The 24,875-nt window shown below is 41.0% G+C and overlaps 1 protein-coding gene across 5 annotated transcripts in view; it reads right to left on the reverse strand.

Moving 5' to 3' along the window:
* The window catches only part of DPP6 (dipeptidyl peptidase like 6), a 1,246,761-nt gene that overhangs the window by 357,944 nt on the left and 863,942 nt on the right, over positions 1–24,875 (reverse strand). For all 5 annotated transcript variants that reach the window (XM_033931638.1, XM_033931637.1, XM_033931641.1 and 2 more), the window contains one exon: positions 787–881. In XM_033931638.1, coding sequence (XP_033787529.1) covers positions 787–881 — 95 coding nt within the window. The remainder of the gene's footprint in view (positions 1–786; positions 882–24,875) is intronic.

A 24,875-nucleotide genomic window follows, 5' to 3' on the forward strand; every position in this document is an offset into this window, starting at 1 on the left:
GCGTTAAAAACTTTTAAAAAAAAAAAAAGTCAGGCTCCTGCGATTCAGGCTGTGCCGAGTCAGCCCGGTAAATCTCCAAGCCGGTGAGAAGGGGTTTTTTTTTAAAAATGTTGAGCAGAAGGCGGCAGCAGCAGCAGGATTGCCATCGAGATTACAGCCGGGCGCTAATCTAAATTAGCTGGGCGGAGCGCCCGGCTGAAAGGCCCTGGGGAGAACACTATAAAATAATGTATCAATTTCCCTATTAGAGCTCCCTTCAGGGCAATTCTTTCTTTCCTGATCCACCACACAAGCTTTTTTTGGAGCAACAATTTCTCAAGTTATGAAAAAAAAAAAAAAAAAAGATTCTTCTTGGCAATTTAGCTCAGGCTCAACCATGCATGAAAACAGAGAAATATAGAATATGATGGCAGAAAAAAATCCGCATGGACTATCCAGTCAGCCAAAGGTAAAAAACATTGTATACAGTGTTACATTTTCACTAAGGGCTCCTTATACTAAGGTGCGCTAGCGTTTTTAGCGTGCGCTACAATGCCGCGCACGCTGACCCCGTGCTACGCGCCAAAAACAAACGCCAGCTCAATGGAGGCATTAGCGTCTAGCGCGCGTGCTAAAACCGCTAGTGCAGCTTAGTAAAAGGAGCCCTAAGTGACATGTTCATTTTTTTTTTTTTTTAGCTCCCTGAGTCATTTACTTATTTTTCATAAAATTGCTGAAACAAAGAAAGAGTTTTCTCCATTTAATAACCTGGGTGTAATAACAATAATCATTAAAAAGGAGACTTACAAATTTTTTATTTTCTATTAATAACGTAGACACGCTGGTTTCAACGTTCAGCTTCACCACATTACCTTTCTGGATTCTAAATATAACTTCTTTATCTACAAAGAAAAAAAAAAAAAAGACAATTGTAATAATTGTAATGAAATAGCAAGAATTTTTATGCTGAAAGTATCATTAGTGAGATGGTATGTGCATACATTGACAATGAAAATCCATACCAGGTGATGTTATATCATTTTTTTCAAACAAAATACATAGGGCTCCTTTTACTAAGCTGCGATAGCGGTTTTAGCGTGCACAGAATTGCAGCGTGCGCTAGACGCTAACGCCAGCATTGAGCTGGCGTTAGTTCTAGCCACGTAGCGTGGGTTTAGCGCGCGTTAAAATTCTGTGCGCGCTAAAAACGCTATCGCAGCTTAGTAAAAGGAGCCCATAATCCATCTAATTCTATAATCTTGTGTGCCCGTTATCATGCTTTAACATGCAAAATTACACACACAGCTTATAGAATACTACTACTACTTATCATTTCTATGGTGCTACTAGATATATGCAGTGCTGTACATTAAACATTCAAGAGACAGTCCCTGCTCAGTAAAGCTTACAATCTAATCAAGCAGACAAACAGGACAAGTAAGGGGTTAGGCAGTTTCTCAGCGAGGGAATGATGAAAACAGGCATGGGAACTTTACAAGCGAGTGGGAGTTATGAGTTAAAAGCAATCTCAAAAAAGTGGGCTTTTAGCCTAGACTTCAAAACTACTAGAGATGGAGCTCGACATACGGACTTAGGCATAGAGAATGAAATGGGGACAAATTTGTACGTGTCCCGGTGGGATCTCAATATCGCCATCTCGTCCATCCCCGTGAGTTCTGTCCCTGTCCCTGTCCCATTACTGCAAGCTCTGCCTTAACTGCACAAGCCTGGAATAGTTATGATTTTAAAGTGTTTGAGGCTTGTGCCGATGAGGCTAGAGCTTGCAAGAATGGGGCAAGGACAGGGACAGAGCTTGCGGGGATGGGATGGGGGTAGAGAGATCCTAAAGGGGATGGAGAAAAATGTATCCTTGTGTCATTCAGGCAGTCTGTTCCAGGTGTAAGGTGGAGCAAGAGAGAAGGGTACAGACAGGAGAGACTTATCAGATAAGCAGCGTTCCCGAGGAGGAATATAGGGAGAGAGGAGAGATATTGTGGAGCTGCAGAGCGAATGCACTTGTATATCAATGAGAGGAGCTTGATATTGCGGAAATGGACAGGGAGCCAATGAAGTGACTTGAGGAGAGGGTGATGTAAGAACAGCGACTCTGGCGGAATATAAGTTGCTCAGCTAAATCTTGAACAGATCGAAGGGGATAGAGATGGTTAAGAGTATTGCCATGTACAAGTGTAACTTAATTGTTACATTAGGTGCTAATCGACATGATCAATAATTAGCTATAATGAGTTGACACCAACTGACACTAATTTGCAGTTCTATATGCTCTCAGGGTCCGATTGTATAAGACGCTGGCATCAACAGTTGCCTATGAAGTGGACGTCGATCACGTGTCAATCATGCACCAGTGTCCTATGCAGAATCGTGCCTACACTCCCAGACAGACGCCCGAAATGTAGGCCAGCATTTTGCAGGCCAAGATTTCAGGCGTCCGTCTCCCGTCTATGGAGACACGTATCGACACTTAAACCCGCCCAAGGCCACTTCCGGGTGAAGCAGTGCCCAAGCCCCACCTTGGGCATGCGCCTCCATAGACATGTTCTGGAGGCCTACTATGGGGGTGTCCTACCTCGTTTTTTTAAAACGTGTGTCCCGATTGGCTGCCTGACAGCAGTAGGTCGTCTACTTCTGCCTGCCATTGAGATGCGTATTTTTGAGAATCAGGACCCCAGGGGCCCACCTACTAAAGGGAGTTAAGTCCTAACTGTGCTTAGGACATGGGAAAATGCTTACTGTAAAACAGAGAATGACACGGGGACAAATTTGTCCCCGTCCCCGCAGGAACTCAGTTTCCCCATGAGTTGTGTCGCTGACCCTGTCCTTGCCCCCATTCCTGTAAGCTCTGCCTTAACTGCACAAGCCTCAAACACTTATGATTTTAAAGTGTTTGAGGCTCGTGTAAATGAGGATGGCGCTTGCAGGATTGAGGCAGGGACAGGAAAAGAACATGCAGAGGCAAGACGGGACGGGAAAATGAGCTCCTGCGGGGACAGGGAAAAATTTGTCCAGGTGTCATTCTCTACTATAAAACACAGTTTATGGTAATTTTGCATTTTACACATACTAACATACTAAGCATGAATTAATCAATTTTTTTCAATTACTCATATTTTTTGGAAGGGGGCATGCAATGAGCATTAAATGGATGTGTGTTCATTAACTAGCTAGCAAATTTTGATTAACACATGCTAACTGGTCAATACAGAAGCAGAGATCCTATAAAAGACGCCTACAGTTAGGCACCTAGCTTAATTTTTTTTTTAATTGGCTTAATCAGCACTGATAATTGAATGCACCATTCAAATCCAATTAAAAAAAAAAAAGATTAAAATAAAACTAATTAGCTGGTAGGCACTTAACTAGGTAGAGGCCTACCACTTCAAGGTAGACGTCTTCATGCAGGCATGGTTAGGAGAGAATTTGGAGTGGAGTTTGGGCATGGATTGACTTACCCCCCTTTTTTGCAAAGATGCACTAAATATGTGCTTGTTATCCTATGGACGCGTTAGCGGTTAGTGCACGTGTTGATTTAGTGCGCGCTAAATCCACGCTAAAATGTTTATCGCACCTTTGTAAAAGAGGGCTTTAGGCGCTGGTAGGCCCCTACCTTAGGTATTTAGGTCAAGAAAACCCTGATCTAAATGGTTACACCTTCAGGAGCCTAAGAGCACCTATGACATAGGTACCATTTATAGAATTAGGTCCTAAGTGCTCTTGTGTTAATTTTTGGGGCAGATCTTCCGTGCTAATGGAAAAATATGTGCAGAACCCGCAAAAAATACATTTGTTATCTCGCAATAAGGGTCATGTATCTTTCCTTTTCTTAGATTTCCTTACACATCCAGGGTGGGTGGGTGGGTGGGGAGAGGGAAATGTATTTTGAGGATTTAAATTACTTAATTATTATATTGTAATCACATCATATGTCTTATTGTATTAATAATTGTGAGAAGAATGGAAGAAAATGATTGTTTTATGTATTACTTGTGTAGTTAATAGTGCGTTTTATGCAGTATTTTATGTTCAATTAATTGTATTCCACTGTCGAAGTTTGAAAATAAATAAAGATTAAAAAAAAAAAAAAAAAGATACTGTGTGTGGAGGATATGGCTGGTACAACATCTTGAGCCTCCTGGAAACCTGCCATTTGAAAAGCTAAGTGGCATTTTTGCTGTGCTGTATTTTTTTGTTTTTGTTTCTGATGTTTGATATACAGTATACTAGACACTTTAGATCAGTGGTTCCCAACCCTGTCCTGGAGGACCACTAGCCAGTCGGGTTTTCGGGATAGCCCTAATGAATATGAATGAGAGAGATTTGCATATAATGGAGGTGACAGGCATGCAAATCTGCCCCATGCATATTCATTAGAGCTATCCCCCAAATCCGACTGGTTGGTAGTCCTCTGGGACAGGGTTGGGAACCACTGCTTTAGATCATCTTAGGTTTAGAAACTGTTTTGGGAAATCATTGATTTGTATGGCTTGAGAGATTTTGGGGACACAGATGATTTTCTCCTCATTAATTGGAGGAGTTTTTGCTTCTATGCATTTTTTCTCTTAGTGCATGGAAACCGGTAATTCCCGTAATATGTTAATCTCCGCGTATATGGTGTAATTGATTTGCTGTTGGCAATTGCGCACTTGTGGAGCTTTGATGTTTCTTTTGATTAATTATATAGCATTTAGGCCAAAGTTCCCCTCACAGCTTCTTCCAGTGTGTAAACCCAGTTTTTCTATATTTTCAATGTCAACCCATTAACAATGCTTGAGCACCCTAAACCGAATGGGCACAATAATAAAGGGATTTATAGACAAACAATTCAGTGGGTTCCAGTATTAAAACAAGAGGGCCAACTCAAGGAAGGAGGTTGGTTTGGTCCTAGTGGATGTAAAGGTGGTAACATAAAATAACATAACATCGTACTTATAAACCGCATAACCGTAAGTTCAATGCGGCAAACAAAAGATTAAAAATAACATAACCTAAGGATGATTTTAATTAGTTCGCTAAATATTTTGAAAAAAGATGAGTTTTCAATTGAGTTCTAAAGTGCTTGTAAGAGCAACAGTGGCCTAAATTCCCTGCCATAGAAAGCAGCCTGAAATGCTAGTGTATGTTCCAAGGATTTCTTGCTCTTACAATCTGGAGCAGACGGAAAATTAAACAATGCATGTGATTCTCTCCTATGTTTATGGAATGCTATGAGAAATCTATCGGTCATATAGTTTGGAGCAATACCATGCCCATCTTTGTAACAAAGACAACTCAACTTAAACAAAACACGCGCCTCCACTGGAAGCCAATGCAACTCACGGAAGAAAGGAGTCACATGATCATATTTCTTTAGACCATAAATTAATTTGACCCCCGTATTTTGAATCAGTCTAAGTCTAGCCATCTCTTTCTTGGTACATGTCAAATAGACACTGGTACAATAGTCGAGAAGACTTAGACGTAATGACTGAACTAAAAGTTTAAAGGCCAGAAACTCAAAATATGATTTTATGGTACTGCTACTTCCTAACAGCTGCAGTTCATAGTATGCAGCATTAGTGCCAAGGCTGTGCATCCAGTCTACTTTAAGATCACATCTGTTTCTTTTGCCTGATACAGCTGTTAAGACATCCTGTGCTATTTTTAGAAATCACTGCTACAATTAATCATTTCTGTAGTACTACTAGGCATAGTCAGCATTTCTACAGTACATATAAAAGAGAGACAGTCTGCTCCATGGAATTTATAATTGGCCAACCTGTAAGACACACAAATGGCTATGAGAATGTGTGAATAGTATTTATTATAGAAACATGGTAAAAACCAACAAGATTTAGATCAAAAGTACAAAGTTGCCTTTCCTTCTCTTAAAGGAATTAAAGCTTTAGGCAATATATACCGATCTTTTGCTTTCTCTTCTGTAAAAATTTGGAATGAACTTCCCTCAGAAGGTAGACTTCTCCCTTTCCTATTAACCTTTCAGAAAGCCTTGAAAACTTATCGTTCAGAAATTCCTAACTGATTCTTCCGTTTTAAATTAGTGATTATAAATGATGAAGCTTGTAACTTAATACTCTTCCCATGTCCTATAAAATTATTTTTGTAAACCGAGTCAAGCCCTGTTGTAGGGAACCAAGGATTGTATTGGATTGGATCAAGGAAACCGGAGTTTAAATTTAAAAGCATTCCCATAAGGTGGGCTTTTCAATCTTTATCAAATAGGCAGAAAGTTATGTGTCCTTTTCCATGTGGCCTAGTTAAGAGGGGTAATTTTATAACCATTTATGTATTAAGACAATATTAATGACAATAAGGCTAATGGAACCTTATTGATTAACCAAACTATTTATTTAATTCATTTTCCATCTCTCCGCCCTCCCCAAAGAGCTCAGGACAGGTTACAGGTTAACATACATAATATACAGTTAACAGGTTATAATTTGCTATAGTTATAGTACAAATTTTTTTTTGGTACAAGTTTTTTTATCCTAACTTGACACATTAGGGATCTAATACCAATATCTATAATACACAATTTACAGGATAAATCTGTCAAAGTTACAGTGGACAATTTTTCAATACAGCACAGTTACTTACTGTAGCATGTGTTATCTGGAGACAGAAGGCAGATATTCTCACATGTGGGCGACGCCATCCGCGGAACCCCAGTATGGACAGTGCAAAAGTGCACTGCCACTCCAAGCCCCAGAAGCTATCAAGCACATAAGATGATGCAAAAGTCTACTTCAAGAGATGTCTGAAGTATAGCTTAGGAGGTAGATAGAGCTGAAATTATTCATACAGTCCATCTTATGGGCTAAACCTGGTCACTTAAGGGCTGAATATCAGCATTAAGTGGCCAAGGGCTGATACCACCCCTGAAACAAAAAAAAAATGACTTATGAACTAAAAATGACGTTGTCCAAGCACATCTCTAAAAGCCATGCATATCCTATTTATGAATGCATGAAGTTATTACATTACATTAGGGATTTCTATTCCGCCATTACCTTGCGGTTCAAGGCAGATTACAAATGGGATGTCAGGACATTAGAGGTATTTAGGGAGTAGTTTGTACATTTATTTGAGTTGCTAAGGATTACATCTGAATTGTCATGATATTAGAAGTACATATGTAGCAGTTGCAGGTGATGCTTGGGACATTTCTGATTGTGTTAATTCAGTTGTATGTGCATTTTGAATAGAAGGGTTTTTATTTCTTTTTTGAAGGTTTTGTAGTTGGTCGAGGTCAATAGGTTATAGAGTTGGAGGTCGAGTGTTGCAGCTCGAGTGCTTGGAGGTTGTCGTACAGTTTTTTTCTTTTGACATTTTTGGTTGGAGGGTGTGCGAATGGTGCGTGGGTTCTCCTATGTCTGGTAGAGGTGGATTGAATTAGTCGATTGTTCCAGTAGGCTGGGCTGTCTCTGTTTATAGCTTTAAATATTAGGCAGTAAACTTTGAAGTGTATTCTCGCTTGTATTGGGAGCCAATGTGAGTCGTGGTATGCCTCTGTGATGTGGTTGAATTTCTTCAGTGAGCAGATCAGTCTTCTTCAGTGAATAGACATTACCTCCTTAATGAAAAGAATCTAACTTACCTCCTTAATGAAAAGAATCTAACTTGTTTCATGCTATTGCTTTTTACACTTTCATTTTTCCTAGTTTCAATGAGAATGTTTCAGTACCACAAATGGACTGAGGTTTACCACTCTTCTGTTTGTATGTCTGATATTAATATGTGGCCTTTCCCCATCCCTTTTACACTCTAGTCAGTATTTTTTTCTTTTCCCAAGTGCTTCTCCCCCTTTTCTCCACCATCATACTCTCATCTGTAATCTTTAGTTTACAGTCCCTCCCCTGTATTCCCTGCTTCCACAGAAATGTCAACAAAAAATCATTGCCTTGCTTGACTACCTTAATCAAAAAAGTAAAACACAGAAGATTATTTTGTTCCCTGCTTCTCCCAGCCCTCATAGATTTTTCTTATTACCCCCATAGGGGTAAGAACCCTTTGACACTATAACAGTTGCATTACAGGGATTGATCAAGTATACCTGTGGTATTAATGCATGTCATCAAGCCTGCAGTGATTGGTGCTTCACAATACAGAGACTTTGCTAGGAAATGAAACTCTGCTGAAATAGTTTTTTTGTATGCCAGAACATGCCCATGTCCCAGTTAAGCAACCTTGATGACTTTTTGGAGCCCTGAATCTCAAAAAAAGCATTTAGAGTCATGTCAAAAGACATTCTGATGGTTTTGCCAGCCATAACATAAACATGGGTGCAGGGAATCAAACACCTTCTGGAATCTTATCAAAACATCATAGACATTACTGATGGCACAAATGATATAAAAGGGGAACCATTGGAAGAAGACCGTAACCTTGGTCTCTGTAGACTCTCCATGCTTTCAGCTAATCTCTTAGCATCTCATCTCATCATACACCAAAGTATAGCAGAACTAGCACTGCTGTCTGTTACCACGGATTTCCCAAAGGTTGAATAGTCAAATTCCTTAATCACTTTAAGATAACAAGCAGATGACATGCATTGTGTCTAGGGAGGTATGTGTTTGTTTTAAATAATATCTGATTTGTGTTTATTATAGCTGTTTCAAACTGACATTTTATTTTTCCTCTGCAAATTTTATATTCTAATTATTTCTGCTTTATTCTTTTGTATATAGTCCTAGTATATTCATGTAAATAAATTATTTGCTTTTATTATTATATAGTTACATATTCTTTTTTTTAATGCTTTATTTATACATTTTAACTTTTTGACAAACAAGTAATCAAAAAGAAAGAAATAATACAATGCCGGTTTAACAATCATTGTCAAGAGGCAAATCATAATTTTCCAAGAAATAGCACAATATGGGAGTCTAGAACTGCCAGTTTAACTGAAATATTTCATTGGTAATTATTCAAAAGAAAATAAAGATGTGACTAGATGGGCTCTGAACATACTTCATTGAGCTAATACACAAGTAGCATATTTCACATATTATCTGCAATTTGCCCTTTGGCGGAAATGAATTTTGACAACTGCTGAGGTTCAAAAAAATACGTATCTACTCCCTTGATAGTGCATAACATATTTACAAGGGTATCTCAAAACAAACGTTGCACCTAACTGCATAACCTGGGACCTCAAAGTAAGAAACTGCTTTCTTCTCCTCTGAGTTGTACGTGACACGTCTGGATATATTCTCACTACTTTTGACATAAATAGAACATCTTTATATTTGAAAAAAAGGCTGAAGCATCCATTCCCTGTCTGAATCAATGGCAAACTGTACAAGCAATGTAGCAGTAACAATAACCAGTATCTGATCTCTCAAGGAAATTTGTTAAATCCAAACTATCAGCAGATTAATTCTGCTGGTTTAGATTTAGAACCTTATCTCTAGTAGGTAAATAATAAATTTTTGAGAGAGGTGGGTAGGAGGATTCAGGTACTTTCAAAATTACAGTTAAGTATTTCTTAAACGTATCAAGCGGTGACATAAGTGGTAATTTTGGAAAATTTATAACCCGAAGATTACATCTCCTTGACACATTCTTGAGCATTTGTACTTTGAAATGAAGATTCCCACTCTCCTTAACACAGGTTAAGGCTTGAGATGCAATAACTTTTAGTCTGATCTCATGTCCGTCCATCTTATTTTCCAAGCTTGATACTCTTATTTTTTAAGTCCATATTTTCTGAAACAACTGTCGTGTAACGTGCTGTAAGATTCTGCATTTGAGTCCCCAGGGAGAGCTGTAAATTAGATATTGCTTCCCACAAAGTTTCCATGTTGAAGACCTTGGGTCTTTGCATGGGTGCAAAATCTATTCCACAGGTTGAATCAAAGTACCTGAAACCTCAGCAGGAGTCGCTTTCAATTTGAGGAAATCTTCAGGTATATGCTGCTTCTCACTCTCTGAGTGCTCAGGTCTCAATGGCTTCACTGACCCCCCCCCTCCCCCTCCAGAGATATAAGAACATAAGACTTGCCTCTGTCGGGTCAGACCGGAGGTCCATCGTGCCCGGCAGTCCACTCACGCGGCGGACCCTCAGGTCCAGGACCAGATAGTGCTCCTACCCTAAAACTCACATACGCTTTTCGCTTTTGTCCTGTAGAGCAACCTTCTATCTATACCCTGCAATCCCCTTCGCTTCCAGGAAGTCATCCAGTCCCTTTTTGAAACCCAGTATTGTACTCTGTCCTATTACCTCCTTTGGAAGCGTGTTCCAGGTGTCCACCACCCTCTGAGTGAAGAAAAACTTCCTTGCATTCGTTTTGAATCCGTCCCCTCTCAGTTTTTCCGAGTGACCTCTTGTTTTTGTTGTTCCTGCTAGTCTGAAGAATCTGTCCCTCTCCACCCTCTCTATGCCTCTCATGATTTTATATGTCTGTATCATGTCTCCTCTCAGTCTCCGCTTTTCCAGGGTAAAGAGCCCCAGTTTGTCTAACCTTTCGGCATATGAAAGGTTCTCCATTCCTTTTATCATCCTAGTTGCTCTCCTTTGGACCCTCTCAAGTATCGCCATGTCTTTCTTAAGGTACGGTGACCAGTATTGGACACAGTATTCCAGATGTGGTCGCACCATTGCTCGATACAATGGCAGGATAACCTCCTTCATTCTGGTAGTAATACCTTTTTTGATAATGCCCAGCATTCTGTTCGCTTTCTTTGAGGCCGCTGCACATTGCGCCGCTGGCTTCATTGTTGTATCCACCAAAACCCCCAGGTCTTTTTCTAGGGTGCCTTTCCCCATCACCCTTCCTCCCATTGTATAGCTGTACATGGGGTTCCCTTTCCCCATGTGCAAGACCTTACATTTCTCCACATTGAAGCTCATCTGCCATCTTTTTGCCCACTCACACAGTTTGTTCAGGTCGCTCTGCAGTTCTTTGCATTCCTCAACAGATGACATTCCTCAACAGATGACTTCCAAACTCTTTTGGGAAGGTAAGAGAACACTCTGGGCAATTCCTTCCTGCAGCTTCTCCTCTAATGCCCCAGGATGACTCGGAGGACTCCGCTCCTCCGGAGATAGAGTAGTGCCCTCAAAGGAGAGGAACACTTCAGCCTGCGCACCTTCCACATCTGAGGTAATCTCCAGACCCTGCGTTCGAGCACCGTGCTCGATAAAGAGATCCATTGGGCCAACTGGTACGGTAGATTCCTCTGGGAAAACCCGGGGTTTAGATTTTCTTTTTACCATCGGAAAAACAGATGCTAAGGCAACAATTTCCTACAGCAGCCCCTCGGCGTCTCAACACGAACCACCAACCGCCATCTTAGTTGAGCTCCCCCTCCCCAGCCTAGTTATAAATTCTTATCATCTATCAGTACATATACAAAAGGAGAACTTAGAAAGCTGTCTGAACATAGGGGTCCTTTTATCTAGCTGCGGTAGGGGTTCAACGCGCGTAATATCGCCTGCCGCGCTAGCCACTAATGCCTGCATTCAGCAGGCATTAGTTTTTTAGCCGGCCACAGAGGTTAGCGCGTGATGAAATGTCCGATGCATTAACCCCGCTAGCGCGGCTTGATAAAAGGACCCAATAGTATTTCTTTATTATTTACAGAGCACATGCTATTATATTTATACCATCCACATCCTATTCTATCACACCTATGGTGAATATTGTGTTACTTCACAAAATAATGGTTCACAGCCTATATCATATATTACTGAAATTAAAGGGAGGAAAAGACCTCAAGTGCTCCAGGAATCAAGGATTTGGAATGCTCTTGCCAAATGTCCTAAAATCAGAGCCATCACTGGTCATAAAAACCTCACTTAATCACTATAATTCACTACTAATTGACTTTAGATTATTATCCAAACTTTTTACTTATCTTACTAAGACTGAACTCAATATTTAAAAGACTTTTATTGACTTTAATATACATTTTATTCACTTGTTTTATCCCAGGTTGATGTGTACAGTTCCATCCCCACTCCTTCATTCTCTGAATATTATGTTACCCCCCATATCCTCTTGTAGATCCTCGGTACTGTTCAAATGCTAAGGGGCTCATAATAATTTAAAAAAAACGTACAGTTAAGTGGCCTAAATTGGTACTTGGACAATCAAAAAGACAGATCGTCCAAGTACCGATAAATAATCAAAGCTTATTTTAGATGTATCTTTGTCATATATATAAAATGGAAAGATTTATTGCAATACAGAGAGGGTGTTTTAGGAAATTTCAAGATGTGTAGGAGCCATTAACAAAATATTGTACTGATTAGATGACATCTTTTCCCTTAAATTTATAGGTTCAATTATGAGGGGGGAGGGGGATAATTTTATTATCTTATTATTATATATGGTACAATGTATTTGATTATATAATGGGAAGGGTGGATGATAATAGCATATTATTTGTACTCTTGATGATTATTAAGTGATATATTTATAATTAATTTGTTTTAACATATGGATACACTTATTGTATGTTTAAAAATGAATAAAGAATTTTAAAACCAGCTTAGGCCTTTATCCTGCCTCTGAACGCCTAGAGCGAAGAGGCGTTTTTAGAAGAGGGGAAAGGCTGGGAGGTGGGCTGACCTAGACTTAGTCGTACTGCAAGTATAACAAAAAGTCTAGGCGATTGCCCAGTCGGAACTTATACATTTTGACTTAGACCAAATCAAAACAGGTATAAGTTCTGAATAGGGGCCGCTGAGCTGATTGCGGAGGGTGGGGGGATATTGCGATTGCAGCAGGAGAGATTATGCATCTCTCCTGCCTTAATCGTAGCGTTGGGGGGGGGGGGGAGGAAGTTACAAGATTCTGTAACCGGCGTTGTTTTTTGACAGATGCCGTTTACAGAATCCTGCTTTTAGGCAAAGGACTGGCCCCTCCTTTGCCTAAAAGGTCTGGGTTTGGGCGTTTAGGACTTGGCCGATTTTTGAGTCAGGAATGTGGTGTAGGGATAGACGAAGTGACAGTCTGGGCGAGTAGATTGCTGAACGTGCAGGAAGGTCATTCTCAAAAAAACCCTCATTTTGGACTTTGTTTGGAGAATGGACATTTCCCTGTTGCGAACTTCAGCGTCTACTGACTTAGGCCAAAAGGGGACTTAGACGTTTTGTTTTTTTTATTATGCCCCTCCACTTGTTTGCCTCTGCTTTTCTAGTCTTTTCTTAAGATAACTCTCAATACTGAAAGCAAAAAAAGTCAAAATGGGTGGGCCCCTGCCCACCTAAGGATATGCCACTGTGTTGGTTGTCCAAAGTACGGTGTTGTCAAAGGTCAGTTATTATAATGCTCTTTTTTAGGGATTTTAAGAGAACATAAGGGTTTCCAACTGAGTCAGACAAAGGATAGTGCAAAGGTGGTCTGTAAGAATTTCTGCGACATTATTCATATACCCCCAAATTATATACAAGGCACCTAAACTTGTGTGCATACATAATCTAATCTTCAAGTTTCAAGTTTATTAAAATTTTTGATTAATCGCTTAATCTTGCTTCAAAGCGATGTACATACATAAAAGAAAATATTTAAATTACAATTTTAAAATAAAATTACAATTTTAAAATTAAAAATAAAACATTAATTAATATATAACCATTATAACCATTAACCATTATAACCATCTTCCATTTGTGTGTTGCGCTAACCTAAGCAGACGACTTACAGTGAAATGGAAGGCAAGGAGGGGGGCGGGGTGAAGGCAGAGAGGGGACTGGGGAGGACACGAAGGTGAGGTCTGAGGAGAGGGAGATGGAAACAGGTTATTAGTATCAGTTGTCAAAAAGAAGAGTTTTCAGCTTCTTGCAGAATGTTGTGTGTGTAGCTGATATATGCACACAACTTGATTGATTGGCCTAATTGGAGCTGATATTTGGCAATTAACACCTCAAAGCTAAGCGCTGTTATAGAATATGCCCGATGAGCGCATAACTTAGGCGGAAGCATTTAGGCCAGCTAAAACCAGGCCTAAATTCCTGCACCTAAGTTATGCATCACACATGCTGACGCTAAGTGCGTTTCTATGATAGGTATGTGCACTTTGCAGAATTGTGCTTAGCGCCGCACTAGTTGGCGTCAATTTTTTAGGCATGATATATAAAATCAGGCCCATACAGTGGCGTAGTGAGGGTGAGAGGCACCCCTCCCCTGCCCCCTTCTCCACCCCCACCTCCACAAGCTCCTTCCCCTTCCGCCACGCGCTTGCCACTTCCCTTCCCCCATACGTCTGTAACTCTCCTGGCGTGAGCAGCAACCCCCAAGATGCTGTTGCGCCATCGTTGGCTTTTCCTCTGCCATTGCTTCCTAGGCCCGGGTCCAGGAAGTGATGTCAGAGGAAGAGCCGACATTGGCACGACAGTAGGTTGGAGGTTGCTGCTCGCGCCAAGAACATTACAGAGGTACGGGGGAAGGGAAGCGGCAGTGAGAGACAGAGAAGAGGAGGATGGGTGCCTGCGCCCTCACTACGACAGTGCCAGGGGTGGACTGCCCCCCCCAAACCTCCTTACTACTTCACTGGATCCACAGTGCTGCAGAGAAATCCACAGATACCTCCCACTATGGGAATTATCCAGGTAGTGACCTTTGGATTAAATCAGTCTCATATATAAAATATATACTCATTCTGTGACTGTAACCCACCACAAATGTGCACAACTGTGCTTATCAGTACAGAAGTAGAATTGCTTATTCTCTGTGGGAAACTATTACAAGTGCCCTTAGATTTGTATATACATGTACTTATATTGATTACTTAATCTATAGCATATACAATATGCATTGATCAGAGCTGTAAATTGCATGCAACACCCAGGTATCAATAAAGGTTTCAGTTTAATGATCAGCAAACTGGTCTTCTTCAAAGAAGCACAAATTGATTGTCATTGTAATGCAACACATCATAGTTAGTCTCCGGGTTATATTATCTTAGCCATAGAAAGAAATCGATAAAAATCATTCCTTAGCTTCCAAGTTCAAATTTATTCTCCATGTTGGTGAAGCAGCATTCATTTTAATGGCGCACGCCTCAATCACAGATAAAAGCAACATGGCAATCTCATCTGTAATGAATTCTGTCCGGTGAGGTGATGGAACGTTCAGAAGGATTCATGGCTGTCGCTGTTGCTGAAAAAGGTCATCACTGCATCTCATTTTTATTTTATCTGCCTTTATGTTTGGCGGAGGTTCGGTGCAAATGATGCTGAAAATTGTACCTTTTAAGCATGTATCTGCTTATTCAGTTATATAATGGGTTTCTCAGACGACTGAATTCATTTGCAACCCAGCCTCTGCCTGCATCTCTCCAGGACACATTCTCCCTTTCTACACTTACAGTTATTAACAACAACAAAAAAAAGTCAAATCAAAGCGGTTAACAATAGATAAAAATCAAAGGGAAATAGTCCTCAAGGAAACTATGTTTGAAAAGCATAATGCTTGAAAACTACTCAAGCTACATAGTAACATAGTAGATATAGTACCATAGTAGATGACGGCAGATAAAGACCCGAATGGTCCATCCAGTCTGCCCAACCTGATTCAATTTAAAAAATTTTTTTTTTTTTTTTTTTTCTTCTTAGCTATTTCTGGGCGAGAATCCAAAGCTTTACCCGGTACTGTGCTTGGGTTCCAACTGCCGAAATCTCTGTTAAGACTTACTCCAGCCCATCTACACCCTCCCAGCCATTGAAGCCCTCCCCTGCCCATCCTCCTCCAAACGGCCATACACAGACACAGACCGTACAAGTCTGCCCAGTAACTGGCCTAGTTCAATCTTTAATATTATTTTCTGATTCTAAATCTTCTGTGTTCATCCCACGCTTCTTTGAACTCAGTCACAGTTTTACTCTCCACCACCTCTCCCGGGAGCGCATTCCAGGCATCCACCACCCTCTCCGTAAAGTAGAATTTCCTAACATTGCCCCTGAATCTACCACCCCTCAACCTCAAATTATGTCCTCTGGTTTTACCATTTTCCTTTCTATGAAGAAGCTAATGAAAGTTAAGGGAGTTACAATGGTTGCGTCGGATGCAAAATTGCATTGGTATCTCTACTGCATGTGCTTTGAAGTTACTGAAATATTGAAAGGGTTGTATAAAAAAAAAGGGTGTTAAAGATACCTGTGTGGGAGGCCAGAGAGGGCCTTAGACTACAAGAATGTGGAGGCTTACTACCTCGTCCATGCTGGCGTTCTTCTAGACCACCTACAGACAGTACGGAAGACCTAGAATGCATTATTGTGACCTATCATCAGTTAAACCATGCTGGCTGAGGACTAGTTGGAGACCAGAGGCTTCTGGCTGTGAGATTAGGGAGGCTTACTATCTTGCCTGTGCTTATATTCTTCAAGGCAGCCCACTGACAGTATTGAAGATTAGGCTGATGTCATCAAGTACAGCCTAATAAACAAACTCAGGGGAATAAATATAAATATATAGTGGATCCAATGGTGAATGATACAGCCTGTCATTAGTATTTAAACCTTGCTGGTGCATGACTGAAATGGATTGCCCAAAGGGACACACCCTGCCCCCATAAGAGCCCCTTTGGAGTCAAGACCATTTCAAAAGTAAATTAAAATATTTTTTATTCAAAAATGCTTTTAATCTTTCCTAATCATTAGTCATTCTTGATAATGACTTTTTTAGACTTTCACTTCTATTCCCGAACCGTATTGTTTTTCCCTTATATGTTTCAACCAATTGTACTTCTTCCCCCTTACCTCTCGGATCATATTAGTTGTGTCTTGAGTTAATATGTTTATGAATTATTTTATTTTAAGTCCCTTTTTTTAAAATTAATTTTTATTAAAATAATTTCTTGTACATCGCTTAAGATTTGGATAGGCGATTGATCAAATGTTAATAAAAACTTGAAACTTGAAGCCAAGTATTTTAGTGAAGAAGTTTACTGTCTGAATCAGAGTTGAGTTTTGTGACTGAGTTCTTCTATTTGTAGTAAATTTTAACGGGGAAACAGAAGCATAAAGGAAAAGACCCTGTACTAGTTGCCATGGTAACTCAAGGCCCCATGAATAGACATTCAGCAATTTTCTAATGTTAATTGTTGATATATCAACAATCTGCTGGGTCATTTTTTAATCTGGAGTTTCTTATAGCTTAGGGGATCATCCTACCCCACCACCATTACTAATTTCTTTATCTATATCAAAGGGAGAGTGCCCTATTATAGATTTTCCTGCAATGGACAATATGGTACATACAAGTCTACAAACCTCAACTTGTTTTCCCCCTGTTTATGGGCTCAGTAGTACCCTACATATAAAGCAGTTCCAATTGCTGATATATTGGATGAGATTTGTGAATAAGGTTTTTAAAAAGGGCATGTTTAGAGGTCCGTCACCAGGGTGGACAGCTTAGTGATAACTTGCTAGCTCAGTTGTGTCAATTTTCTACTGTATACATGTCCAAAATATTTCAGGACATGGAAACTAGACTAACTAATAGGGAGATTAAGTTAGGATCCCTCAAGCCTCAAGTTCCCATGTTGTTCAGACAGTGAGGTCTCAAACAGTACAGAATGAAGGAGTAGCCTAGCGGTTAGTACAGTGGACTGAGATCCTGGGGAAGTGGGTTTGATTCCCACTGCAATGCCTTGTGACCCTGGGCAAGTCACTTAACCTTCCAATGCTACAAAAGCTTAGTATAGACTTCTCGCACTAAAGTATGAGGCCATGGAAAGTTATGATCTCTGTATCCTTAATTTTTCCTGTATGTATTTATTGTCTCCTGATAATTTGTTTAGGAAATACATGAAGGACGTTTTGTCACTATCCAATGCTGATCAAATTTCTATATCAAATCATAATTATTTATCTTCTAAAGTTGTTAAGGAGTGTGAGGAAGCTGCGGCTTAGAATGTGATGGAGTCTTAGCCAGGCTTTGATTTGACTAAATGTCTTGAACCCTCACAAGAGTATATTGCACTCGGGGCCTCATGTCTAGTCATCTTTGTATCTGAGATAGATAACATGTTTATTTTAGGAAAAAAGATCAATTCTTTTCTGGATGATGGCAAATATTTCCAGATGTGGCAAGGATCAAAGATTTAGGATGTTCCTGCAGCTGAAGTCGAGAACACTTGCTTTGGATTCTACATTTTATTTGAAATTTCAGTGCAGATGTTTGATTAAATATCATAATATAGTAACATAGTAAATTAGGGGTCATATTCAGTATGGTTTACTACCTGTCAAATATTTAAACATTTATATTATATCTCCCCTGTCCCTCTGTTGCAAATATATTCAGTTCTTCCAGTCTGTTCTCATATGTCTTTTGGTACAAACCCCACACTTAGATTGTGAGCCCACTCAAACAGATCTAATCTAATCTAATGCTTGGCTTTTTATACCGAGACATCAGTCCAAGAAAGCTCGACTTGGTTTACAATAATTAACTTAACAAATAAACCATAAAGAATAAGACTAAGGGGTCCTTTTATCAAGCCGTGCTAGCGTGGTTAGTGCGTCGGACATTTCATCACGCGCTAACCCCCGTGGCCGGCTAAAAAACTAACGCCTGCTCAATGCAGGCGTTAGTGGCTAATGCGGCAGGCGGTTTAACGTGTGCTATTACGCCCGTTAAACCCCTACCGCAGCTTGATAAAAGGACCCCTAAGTTTCAGAAGATTAATTTTCAAAGTTTTTAGCAAATAAAATCATTTTTAAAGATTTACGAAAATATTGGAGTGAACTGGAACTCCTTAAAGGGAGTGGAAGATCATTCCAGAGTTGAGAGAGCTTAAAAATCAGAGACTGAGTAAAAATCTTGACTCCTTTTATCCCTTTCTTGGAGGGAAAGATAATTTAAATTGTTGATTACCTCTTGCATAATCTGAAAACGTTCCAAGATAAAGGAAGAAGAGGAGAAAAGATACCATATAGGATTTTTAAAAACAACACAAGCACATTTGAATTGAACTCTAAAATAAACCGGGAGCCAGTGGAAACTCTGGAGCAACGGAGTCACGTGTTCAAATTTACGTTTTCCAAAAATCAATTTTGCAGCAGTGTTTTGAATCAGCTGCAATCTATGAAGACAAGTTTTTGTAATACTGAGGTAAATAACATTTCAATAATCGCGACGTGATAACATAATTGACTGAACTAGTATGGAAAAATGTCGATGAAAGAGATGTTTAACCTTCCTCAATAAACGCAGGCTAAAGAAGCATTTTTTGACCACAGAGTTGATTTGGTCCTTAAAAGAAAGAGAGGAGTGAAGGAGAACTCCCAAAACCTTACCAGAAAACTTTATCTGTAGAAAGGAACCAGATTGCGTTTTCTGCTAAGGTTTTGAGAGTCCTCCTTGACTCCTCTCTTTCTTTTAAGGATCAAATCAACTCTGTGGTCAAAAAGTAAGATAAGGAAGGCACTGAATTAGCATATAATGTTAACCACTCAAGATCCTTGTGGGGACATATAAGCGGTATATAAATACCTAAAAAAAAATTTTTTAATGTTGTCACCATCCTTTGAATAGCTTCAAGTCTTTTTAGGTCATAATGAAAGACGATTTCCAAAAGAAACAGATTATTCCAACTAAAACCTAATCAACAACTTGTAAGTTACCATTAACACTTCCTTTCTTCTGCTGGTTATGTCACTCTCTATGCAATCTGGCATCTTTCTGGCTATGGTCACCACCATGTCACATTTTTTTCACCACCTTATGATTCTCAGACACTATTACCTCCAGGTCCCTCTTTTATTAGCCTCTCTCCTCCTATCACATATAGCTCGTTGGGGTACAGAAATCCAAAGTGCATCACATTGCACTTATTTGCATTAAATTTTAAGTGTCAGATCACTTCTAGTGTTGTCTATTCCTTCTGGGGCCTATAATAGGAAGCAAAAATATTACATCATCCTGTACAGATGTTAGCATCATTTATGACTATGGGCTCAACTGATTCAGTTGAGCAAAGGATCTAAATTTTTACTATGTGCATAGCAATAGTGTACTCATTCAATCTGACCAAATAACTTATTGTTCTCTAATTTTCATCATAATATATTATCCACTGAGACATGAAGTGCTGGCCAAAGAAATGGTTAAGGGCTGGAGGAGTTGCCGTACAGTGAGAGACTAGAGAAACTGGACCTCTTCTCCCTTGAAAAGAAGAGACTGAGAGGGGACTTGATCGAAACGTTCAAAATACTGAAGGGAATAGACTTAATAGATAAAGATAGGTTGTTCACCCTCTCCAAGGTAGGGAAAACGAGAGGGCACTCTCTAAAGTTGAAAGGGGATAGATTCCGTATAAACGTAAGTAAGTCATAGAAACATAGAAGATGACGGCAGAAAAGGGCTACAGCCCATCAAGTCTGCCCACTCTGCTTACCCACCCCCTGTCTATGCCCTAATGACCCAATTTCCTTATCTTGACCCTCGTAGGGATCCCACATGGGTATCCCATTTATTCTTAAAGTCTGGCACGCTGTCTGCCTTGATCACCTGCACTGGAAGCTTGTTCCAATGATCAACCACTCTCTCTGTGAAGAAATACTTTCTGGTGTCGCCATGAAATTTTCCGCCCCTGAGTTTGAGCGGGTGCCCTCTTGTGGCCGAGGGTCCCTTGAGAAAGAAAATATCATCTTCCACTTCGACACGTCCCGTGAGGTACTTAAATGTTTTGATCATGTGTCCCCTCTGCCTACGTTCCTCAAGAGTGTAGAGCTGCAATTTGTTCAGTCTCTCTTCGTACGAGAGACCCTTGAGCCCCGAGATCATCCTGGTGGCCGTCCGTTGAACCGATTCAATTCTGCGCACATCTTTACTGTAATGTGGCCTCCAGAATTGCACACAGTGCTCCAGATGAGGTCTCACCATGGCCCTGTACAATGGCATTATGACTTCAGGCTTTCGGCTGACGAAACTTCTATTGATACAATCCAATATCTGCCTTGCCTTAGATGAAGCCTTCTCCACTTGACTGGCCGTTTTCATGTCTGCACTGATGATTACTCCTAAATCTCGTTCTGCTGAAGTCCTAGTTAAAGTTTCTCCATTCAAGAAGTACGTCCTGCATGGATTTCCGCTTCCGAGGTGCATGACCTTACATTTCTTAGCATTGAAGCCTAGCTGCCAGGTTGAGGACCAACTTTCCAATGTAAGCAGGTCCTGCGCCATATAATTCTGTAAACTGCATTCACTTACTATATTACATAGTTTGGCGTCATCGGCGAATAGTGTTATTTTACCTTGAAGCCCTTGAGTCAGATCCCCTATGAATATGTTGAAAAGGAGTGGACCCAGGACCGAGACCTGTGGCACTCCACTGGTCACCTCCGATGTTTTAGAGAGGGTACCATTAACCACCCTCTGAAGTCTGCCACTCAGCCAATCATTGACCCATGCAGTTAGTGTTTCTCCTAACCCCATCGATTCCATCTTGCTTAGCAGCCTGCGGTGTGGGACACTGTCAAAAGCTTTACTGAAGTCCAGGTACACGACGTCCAAAGACTCTCCCAAGTCCAACTTTCTTGTTACCCAGTCAAAGAAGCTGATGAGATTGGATTGGCAGGACCTACCCTTGGTGAATCCATGCTGACTGGGATCCTGAAGATTCCCTTCATTTAAGATCGTGTCCAATTTGCTTTTAATTAGTGTTTCCATGAGTTTGCACACTATTGATGTGAGACTCACCGGTCTATAATTCGCAGCCTCTGCCCTGCAACCCTTTTTATGCAGAGGAATGACATTAGCTAATTTCCAGTCCAGGGGAACTTTACCCTTACTTAGGGAGAGATTGAATAGCTCAGCCAACGGTTTCGCCAGGACATCGCTCAATTCTCTGAGCACTCTTGGGTGCAAATTGTCTGGTCCCATGGCTTTGTTCACCTTGAGTCTTGCCAGTTTACTGTAAACTTCACCTGGTGTGAACTCAAAATTCTGAAACGGGTCTTCTGTGCTTTGTGTTGCCTTCAACTGCGGACCGTGTCCCGGTGCCTCACAGGTGAAGACTGAGCAGAAGTATTCATTCAGTAGTTCGGCTTTATCGGAATCTGCTTCCACGTAACTTCCGTCCGGTCTTCTAAGGTGTACTATCCCGCCTGTGTTCCTTTTTCTGTCACTAATATACCTGAAGAAGGATTTGTCCCCCTTTTTAATGTTTTTTGCCAGAATTTCTTGCACTCGAAGTTTTGCCTCCCTAACTGCCATTTTGACCGCTGTAGACCTGGTCCTATATTCTACTTTTGCCTCTCTTTTCTCCGTGCGCTTGTAGAAGAGAAACGCTTTTTTCTTCTCCTTAATGAGGTGCGAGATCTCCGCGGTGAACCATTGGGGTTTATTGTTTCTTCGTCATTTATTTACTGATTTTATGAAGCGGCTAGTTGCTTCATGTATGGTTGATTTCAGTGTTAACCACTTAGCTTCTACATCATCGGTCTCCGCTTGGTCCTGCAGCGTCTGATGGACGAAATCTCCCATGCGTGCGAAGTCTGTGCCCCGGAAATTGAGTACCTTTGTTTTCGTGTTTGATCTAGGGAAGCCTTTCCTAAGGTTGAACCATACTATGTTGTGGTCGCTTGAGTCTAGCGTAACTCCTACTGAGACCTCTGAGACGCTTTCCCCGTTGGTGAGTACCAGGTCGAGGATCGCCTGGGCCCTAGTGGGCTCTGTTACCATTTGTTTGAGACGTGCTCCCTTTATGGAGGTTAAGAGCCTCCTGCTACCGCTGGTTGTCGCTGAAAATGAGTTCCAGTCTGCATCAGGCATATTGAAGTCCCCTAGCAGTACAGCTTCTCCTCGTAGAGTGATATTCTCTATGTCTTCAATTAATTCTGCGTCCATGTCTTCCAGTTGTCTTGGGGGTCTGTATACCACACCTAGATACAGGCATTTTTCTCTGCCTCTTGCCAGGTTTACCCAGAGGGACTCCCCGGTGTACTAGACATCTGTGATCCTGGTGGTTTTGATGTCCTCTTTAATGTATAGAGCTACCCCCCCTCCTAACCTGCCCTCTCTGTCCTGACGAAGTAAATTGTAGCCCGGTATAGCCATATCCCACCCATGTGAGTCCGTGAACCAAGTTTCAGATATTGCCACCACATCTAGGTCGGCATTCCTTATTTCAGCCTCCAATTCTAGAATTTTGTTACCTAAACTGTGTGCATTGACATACATGGCCCTCCATATCTTGTGTTTGCTAAGTCCCTGTGAGGCGTATCCTACCCGAGTCGGTGTGACTCCCAAAGAACTGTTTGCAATGTGGGTACTTACCTTGGACAAGGAAGCGGAGTTTCGACTCACCTCATCAGGATAATTCCTTTCTGCACTAATATGTGAATGGGTACCCTCCCCCGACTTACCTAGTTTAAAGCCCTGTGAAGCAGGCGGGCTAGTCAGTGTCCGAAGACGTTCTTACCCCTACTGGTCAGATGGAGTCCGTCTGGTCCCTGAAGTCCTTGTAGCGCTTCCCCATGGTTTAGGAATCCGAAGTTCATATCCCGGCACCATCCCTGTAGCCACTCGTTCGTCCTCAGGATACGTTCATCTCTGGCTCTTCCCTTGCCTCTAACTGGGAGGATCGATGAGAAAACCACCTGCGCTCCTGTCCGCTTCAGCCTCTCACCCAGAGAGTGGTAGACAACTGAAACGCTCTTCCGGAGTCTGTTATAGGGGAAAACATCCTCTAGGGTTTCAAGACAAAGTTGGACAAGTTCCTGCTAAACTGGAACGTACGTAGGTGAGGCTGGACTTATTTAGAGCACCGGTCTTTGACCTGAGGGTCGTCGTGTGAGTGGACTGCTGGGCGGATGGACCACTGGTCTGACCCAGCAGCGGCAATTCTTATGTTCTTATGTTACATTTCCTACCCTGAAAAATGTATAACTTTGTGCTGTAAAAGTAAATATCCTTCACATTCTAAAGCAGGTCACCTAAAGTTAGGCGCCAATTGCAAATGTAAGCTTTGGAATATTAGCACATGCACACAACTGTAACAATTATGCTAGACATGTGGTCAGCAGTATTCTAATCTTAGCATACACTACCAGAGCGCCCCACTCGATTTCGGCCTTTGGAGGAAGTTGTATACTAAAATTGTGAAGCTACTTTTAGGGCTCCTTTTACAAAGCCGCGCTATCGGTTTTATCGCACGCACCGGATTAGCGCACATTAGCCAGAAATCTACCACCTGCTCAAAAGGAGGCGGTAGTGGTTAGCGCGTGTGGCAAGTTAGCGCCCCCTATTCTGCTTAGTTAAAGGAGCCCTTAATGCTTCACATATTGGTTTCTGACTGTTTTGGAAGAATAGTACACAAAGCATTTTTCAGGTTTCAGACTCCTGAGGCAGGCCCATTTGGGGCTGAAACACAATCATGTCGAGTCTTGATATATAATAAAAGTGATTAGGCACCAGAGTCTCCTTCGCTATTTGCTTTCTATTTTCCAAATAAATGGACATGCCTACATATAGGCATGCAACTGCAGATTTACTGCTCTTATAGAAGAGGCTCACAGCTCATGTAAAGTGGGCACCTAATTTGTGGCACCCAGTTATAGAATTATCCCTTAGTTTAAAAGTTCCACATATAAGAGATTGAGTTTTATAAAGGTGGACTAAGTTTAAGCTCAAAGTCAATGCACTGAGCCCAGATTCTGTTATAGAATTAAACTTAAGTTGGCATTTGTGTGCCATCACAAATGCCATGTAAAAGGCAGGCATCAATGTTGCATTTGAGTACATATCTTATAGCATTCTATAAGATTACCGTATTTTCACGCATATAACGCGCGCATTATACGCGTTTTTACCTACCGCGCATACCCCTCGCGCGTTATATGCGTGAGCGCGGTATACAAAAGTTTTAAAACATAGTTCCCACCCCGCCCGACGCCCGATTCACCCCCCCAGCAGGACCGCTCGCAC

This window comes from Geotrypetes seraphini, chromosome 2 (genome assembly GCF_902459505.1).
Source record: "Geotrypetes seraphini chromosome 2, aGeoSer1.1, whole genome shotgun sequence".
Lineage (NCBI taxonomy): Eukaryota > Metazoa > Chordata > Amphibia > Gymnophiona > Dermophiidae > Geotrypetes > Geotrypetes seraphini.